At 34.1% G+C, this 6754-nt stretch overlaps 1 protein-coding gene across 2 annotated transcripts; it reads left to right on the top strand.

The window, feature by feature from the left end:
- Positions 1-1578: 1578 nt before the first annotated feature.
- LOC107867798 lies at positions 1579-5909 on the top strand. Of its 2 annotated transcripts, none has more exons than XM_016714222.2 (3): positions 1579-2990; positions 3946-5107; positions 5413-5909. In XM_016714222.2, exons 2-3 carry the CDS (start codon positions 4556-4558, stop codon positions 5461-5463), a joined length of 603 nt encoding a protein of 200 aa, XP_016569708.2. In that variant the 5' UTR covers positions 1579-2990; positions 3946-4555; the 3' UTR covers positions 5464-5909. The 2 variants fall into 2 exon arrangements, with proteins under 2 accessions (XP_016569708.2, XP_047267860.1); XM_047411904.1 differs by having other exon boundaries at positions 1614-2615.
- Positions 5910-6754: the final 845 nt, after the last annotated feature.

The following is a 6754-nucleotide window of genomic DNA, read 5'->3' on the forward strand; positions in this document are numbered from 1 at the left end:
TGTGTCAAAATGGGTGGAGAAATTGCTCTACCGAATAATAAAAGCAAGAGTGTCACATTCTTCTTGAAGAAGTATATATTTACAATTTAGGGACTCCACGAGCAATCATTAGCGATGGTGGATCATACTTTTATAATCGGGCATTTGATGCATCTATAATATATTAAAAGTGTGAAAACTTTAGAAAAGTGATTTGAACTTTTTGCCCTTCATTAAAAGACTCCATAATATACAAAATTGTCTTTTCTTATTTTTTTCTTCAATTTTTAATATTGAATATTGTCTAAAATAAATATATACAAAAAATAAATGGAGAAGATTTTCTACTTTTAGTTGAATTCCTAAATTTATGGCAATAAATTATTAAGGTAATACAACTTCAAAGAAATTATTATATAAAAAAAAATCTATACAAGGTAAAGTTCAAAATATTTTAGAAAAATTGGGAAACTATTTTACATAAAATAGGTTAAGACTCCTAAAAGAAGAAGAAGAAAAAAATTCTTTCAAAAATTAAATGCAATTCGTGTATCCCAATTAAAAAAGGTAGTGGACTTCACCCCAAAAAGGTATTGTTTTTATTTTAGGTTATAATTGTTATTCTTTAATTTTGTTATAATATTTTAGTTTATGAGTCTTTATATTTCCTTTTTTTTTTTTTTCAATTTTATAAGTACGTTTTTAGGTTTATACAAATACATTATTTGGGTGATAAAATTTTGTGACCATAGCTTTGTTATTGGGTAACTTTGTGATTTTTGAATCTCAAATTTCTATTTATTTTACATTTTGATTCTATTGATCATAACCTTTACACAAAGCTTTGTTATGAATTTTTTGTGTAAAAATTAAGTTTAATTATATTATTTTGATATTTTTATTATCATATTATTTTATTATAATTTATAGGTAGTAGATAAATGTCAGTCGGCTTTGATTTTTTTTTTTTAAAAAAGGTTAGATTTAATTATATTATTTTGATGTCTCTACTTTGAGAATTTTTTTGTGTGTAAAAGTTAGATTTAGTTGTATTGTTTTGATATCGCTATTATCGTATTATTTTATTGTAGTTGACAGTAGATGAATGTCAATCGACTTTGAAGAAAATCTTTTGCAAAGATTAGGTTTAGTTGTATTGTTTTGATATCTTTATCATCATATTGTTTTGTCGTAGTTTACAGGTGGTAGGTAAATTTCGATTGACTTTGAGAATTTTTTTTTTTTGTATATGTTAGGTTTAATTAAATAAATTCTCCATCTTTACATGTTTAAAAAATGTTGACAATAGATGAATGTCGATCGACTTTGAAGAAAATCTTTTGCAAAGGTTAGGTTTAATTGCATTGTTTTGATATCTCTACCATCGTATTGTTTTATTGTAGTTTACAGGTGGTTGTAAATTTCGATTGATTTTGAGAATTTTTTTTTGTATATGTTAGGTTTAATTAAATAAATTCTTCATCTTTACATGTTTAGAAAATGTTGAATTTAATTATTGTATTCTTTATTATTATTTAAACAAATATTATATTTATTGTAACGTTTGAACTCATTAACTAGTTGCTTGATAAGTATGCGGTGACATAAGGTGGCTACTCCGTATCATCCTCAAACGAGTGGCCAAGTTGAGGTTTCTAATCAAGAGACAAAATCAATCTTGGAGAAAATCGTGAATATTGGACACACAAATTGGGCAAGATAATTTGATGAGCTCTATGGGCATATAAAATCGTATGTAAGACTACTATCGGCATGTCGCCCTATCAATTGGTGTTTGAAAAGGCATCTTACCTTTTCAAAGAGTTGGAGCACAAAGCATTATGGGTTATATGCAAGTTGAACATAAGTTGGGAGGATGCCTCCAAGATAAGAGTGGAATAATTACATGAGTTAGAGGAGTCCCAACTCAAGGCGTATGAGAGCTCAGTGTTATACAAAGTGAAAATAAAGAAATGACATAGTGCAAACATTTGAAAAGAGAGTTTTATGTGGATGATGAAGTGCTACTCTTCAATTTGGTTAAAGCTGTTTGTGGGTAAGCTAAAATCCAAGTGGTCGAGGCTGTTTATAGTAACAAATGTCTATTCGGGTGGGGCTATTGAATTGGAGGATCATGAGAAAATGAGGTTCATGGTGAATGGTCAAAGGTTGAAACATTATCTTGTGGGTGGACCTTGAGAGACCAAGGTTGAGTTGCTCCGCTTCAAGGATAAATATTAATGTAAAACAACGTCGTGCCACGATGATAATCAAAGCGCTTCTTGGGAGGCAACACAAGGTGCATTTTTTTTGTTTTGTATTTGTTTGAGTACTAATTACAGTCTATTTTGGTAAATGCAGGTGAAAATTCTAAGTAAAGGAGACATCACACATGGTTTTGGCTTAAATTGAGCACCCGCTAGTGCACATGCCCACGCATGTTGGGGTGAATATGACTAAACAAAAGTTGTAGCACACTGCCTCAAGGTGATTTGTTGGTGCTTGCGAAGCACCTGCATGTGCAGGCTAACCACGCAGATGGCTTGAACTTATCCAAGCAAACTACCTCGAAGTGTTTTGCCACTCGTGGGTGCATACAAAGCACTTGCGTGCTAGGTGGCTTGATTTTTTTCCAGGTACACTGCCTATTGCCCTAAGTCTACCTGTGTGCACAAGCCAGGCACATGCGTGTGCAGGCTGGCCACACAGCTAAGCCTATGGTTCAGCTTAATTGCATCAAATTTTCTTGGTTTTACCCGACCACGTAAACTCAATACCATTTTATAATATGATTTTAACCTTTTTACACTGACATTTATCATTTATTCATAGTCTCATCCATCTCAAAAGACCCGATTTTCTCCTCTCTTCACAAAATTTTTCCCTTTCCTCAAACTTTAAAATTTCTTCAACTCTCTTTCAAGAACACACTCACACTTCATCAGTTACAAATTTGGGAGTTCTTAATTTTTCGATTCTCTTACCATTATCTTGCATCTTGAATTGATTAGGTAAGTTCACTTTGTACAAATTTCTTCAACTTTCTCTTGAGTTTAAATAGTGGACCATATCTCATGCTACTTTCTTGTGATAATTTGATTTATTTGAATTTCTTTTGCTGTAAGATGGATGTTTGTGTGGATAATTTGTAATTATGCTATTTTTTATATGAAAATTGGAGAATTCTTGAGTACCTAACTTTATGCACCCTATGTGTTTGATAAAATTCCCACATGAACTTTTCTTTGAATTTTCTCTTTGTGGATGATCTAAATAAGTTGGTGGGAGTTCCTTGTGTGTGTTGGAGTTAAATTTATTAATGAATTGGTGTATATAAATTTTTGGAGTTAAGAAGCTTGACTTGGATTACTTTAAAGTGTCTTCCTTATGATTTTCCAAGTCCATTTTCTAATGAGCACCAAGTGTTTGCTAAAGTGCTAATGAGAAGTTTTTGGCATGATTGCTACTAGTTGTTGGTGAATTCAATTTTGGGGCATCATTAGGCTATTCCTTGAATCATATTGTGATTTCATTAGTCTATTACTAAATGCAAATCGGTAGTTAAAGTTGGTGAAGTGTGTCGCTAAAATTAGTCCTTCATGACTTTTGGTTGCTTGATGTGGAGCCCATGGGTGAAGTCTAAGTAACCCCATTGACAAAAATACATGTTTTGTCCTATGATTTATTGGGTGACGCCATTCTTAAGGGCAAATTGTCATTTTTGTTCTTGTGAAGGTCATGAGTGACATATGTTCTTAAATGACAAGTGTGTAGAATGTGTGTGAGGTAGCGCTCCAAATGTTTGAATATTGACAAGTATTATTCCCATGTGCTTCCATATTATAATTATCCTTGCAATTACTTTAATTACTTTATCTTTATTTTCTTTTATGATATATAAAAAAAAAAATTAAAACATGTTTTACCCTTTGTTTTGTTTTGTTTGGTTCTTTTTGCTTTGTTTAGGTATGACTCCAATAAATCAAATGCAAAGGGCTGTAAAGAAGGGTAACACCATGGATAAAGGCTAAGCTATATCTACTACCTCTAAGGGTAAGGTTCCAGATGATCAAGAAGTCATTAGAGGCACCAAAGTTCGAAGCATGGCCGATCTATTAAAAGGGTTTGGTAAGCAAGTTGATTAAATTCATTTTAGAGTTGAGGGAGTGCGTGAGATATATAATAAGTGGGTTTACACTCAATATTTCAATACCAAGAAATTATTTAGCATGAAGGGTGTCCAAGATCACTTTCCCGACATAATATAACAACTCCAAAAGTACGTGTTGAATGTCTTCACAGATCTTGATCCTACCTCCCATCCTCCTTGCTATTATCTGGAGCTTGTTAGGGAGTTATATGCTTCCTACGTCGTCCGCCATAACCAACATAGATATAAGCCACCGGTAGCGGACCAACCTCGCCTACCAAGTATGTTTGTTTGAGGTGTTGAGGTACTGTGCTCCATGTTTGAAGTCAACAAAATTTATTTTAATTGTGAACTTGTGCCCGGGGTTAAAAGGAGGGTGCAAGATGGTCGTGTATATTTTTTTTTGGCTTGATCGTACTATTGCAAATGGCCTTCCTTCATGAGTTGATAGCATCAGACGATTCAAAAGAAGGAATATTTCTATCCAACCCAAGCATTGTCTTGGATTTGAGTAATCGGTTGCTTCCTTCCACTAATGATCAAGACGTCATTATTGAAAGGGAAATTATTATTCAGTACGTTATGGGAAATATTGTTGTAAATCTAGGAGAGATGATTATTGAAATGATTAAGCTAATATCAAAGAAATTGGAAACTTTATTTCTTTTTCTCACTCTCACATCCATGATTTGCTTTGCGGACAATGTGCCTATCTTCTCCAAGATTTATCAAAGGATCAAGTGCAACAGATTGATTGACATAACTCATAGCCAAGATTATGATAATCCTACGGGTATTAAGAGGAAATCTACAGAGTTGGTTGATTCTTCTTTGGGTGAGTTGCCTAGTTTTGAGGGTATAGATACCCCTTTGGTTCCTTCACTTATATCAGATACTCCCCAGGTTTCTAGTGATACTACTCCGGTGGTCGATCCTCCTCATGCACCACCTTCCTCGAGCACTGCACCAACTACTCAGGTCTAATCAACCTTCTTAGTAGTTTACTGTTATAATTTTCAAGGTTGCTTCTATGACTTTGGCAAATAATAGTGCTATTACTTAGTATATAGCTAACATAATAACTATTGAGTGGAGTCTTAGGCATCTATATGCTTGGATAGCAGATTATGAGTAGAGATTAGCTGCAATAGAGGATAGATGGGATGGTGAGGTAGTTGTTGCTTTGGCGATTGATCTTGATAGTCTACGTGTAAAGTTTCACTCCATATAACTCTTCTTTACTCTTGATGAGGCTGAGGTTACCATTCCCTTGGTTGCTACAGGATCGGTGCTTTCATTTGCTGCCTTGTTCGGGCATTCACTATAGGAAATAAGATATGGATTAATTTTAGGAGGGGCTAACCGAGGCTCAACAGGTAGAGATAGCTAAGTAGTTATCCAGAGATGAGCAACATGCGAGGATGGTTGGGGCTAGTTCTAGATTCCAACCTACCGAGGAGGTGCGATGCAGTAACATGAGCCTAGTCTGAGGAGACTCCTAGTATTCCGATTGTTGATTGCCTACATGCATCACATGACATGTACCCGTGTGACTAATGCGCTATAAGTAGTCTTTTCCCTCCTCTTTCTCTCTCTTTATAATTGCATTGGGGACAATGGACTGCTCTTTAGTTGAGAGATAGGACATTTTATATTTGGTGGTCTGTATTGATACATGATTATGATGTTATTTAGACATTTCCCTTGTTGGGCTTATTTGTTATGATGATTGTTCAAATATTTCCCTTGTCGGGCTTACTTATTATATGTTGTTTAGATATTTTGCCCTTATCGGGCCTGTTTTATGCGTTTGCTATCATTTAAAATCTTATTGTCTTTTTATTATGTTGATTTCTTATTTGGGTGATGTCAATGAGAACTATGTGCATCGTTCTATTCGCCTTGTGTAAATATGCGTCAAATAAACTCCAAGGGTTTTCTTCGAAATTCAGTTCTTTCCCAATAAGCAAATTTTATTTTCTTTTGTTTATTTTTTTGCTATTTTGTTTTCTTTGTCGAACATAGTGTTACTTACCCCATGATAGGTGGATTGAGCGACATTCTTACGGGAAGTACTAGTGTCTTGAGTTAAGAGTCGAGTAGTAGTCGGTAAAGTTCAAAAGATCCCCTCCAATGTCATTGACAAACAAAAATGATCTTGAAAATAGTTTTTAAAAAAATGATTTGGAAAACCAGAATAGTTTTCGAAAAGAGCAAGGAGGTTTTTAAGCTTTCTCTTGAGTTGTGACCATTAAATTTACTTTTTGGCTCTTTCTTTTCAAAAACGAGTTTCCGAATCGGAGTAACTTGTCAAGTTCATTTGCTCAAATTTGTTGGAAGACTAACTTTCTATGCTAAGAGGTATGGTGCCTTGTGTGGTAAGGTGTTTGATTAATTTTTGTACATACGTGTAGTCTAGAACATGCCCTGAGTCTATTTAAGGCAAAATCATAGACCAAGTTCCTCTAATTATACCATTGGTGATTTGTGCCTTGTATGTTCTCTTGTCCCTGTTTGTTTTCCTAGTCTTCCTTCTAAAGTTGAGTCTTTCTAATATCATGTGTCATGTCTCCTCCTTCATCTATCACAGTCTTTCTTTTATTGCGATTTTCATGTCTCCTCTTG

Source organism: Capsicum annuum, chromosome 4, assembly GCF_002878395.1.
Source record: "Capsicum annuum cultivar UCD-10X-F1 chromosome 4, UCD10Xv1.1, whole genome shotgun sequence".
Lineage (NCBI taxonomy): Eukaryota > Viridiplantae > Streptophyta > Magnoliopsida > Solanales > Solanaceae > Capsicum > Capsicum annuum.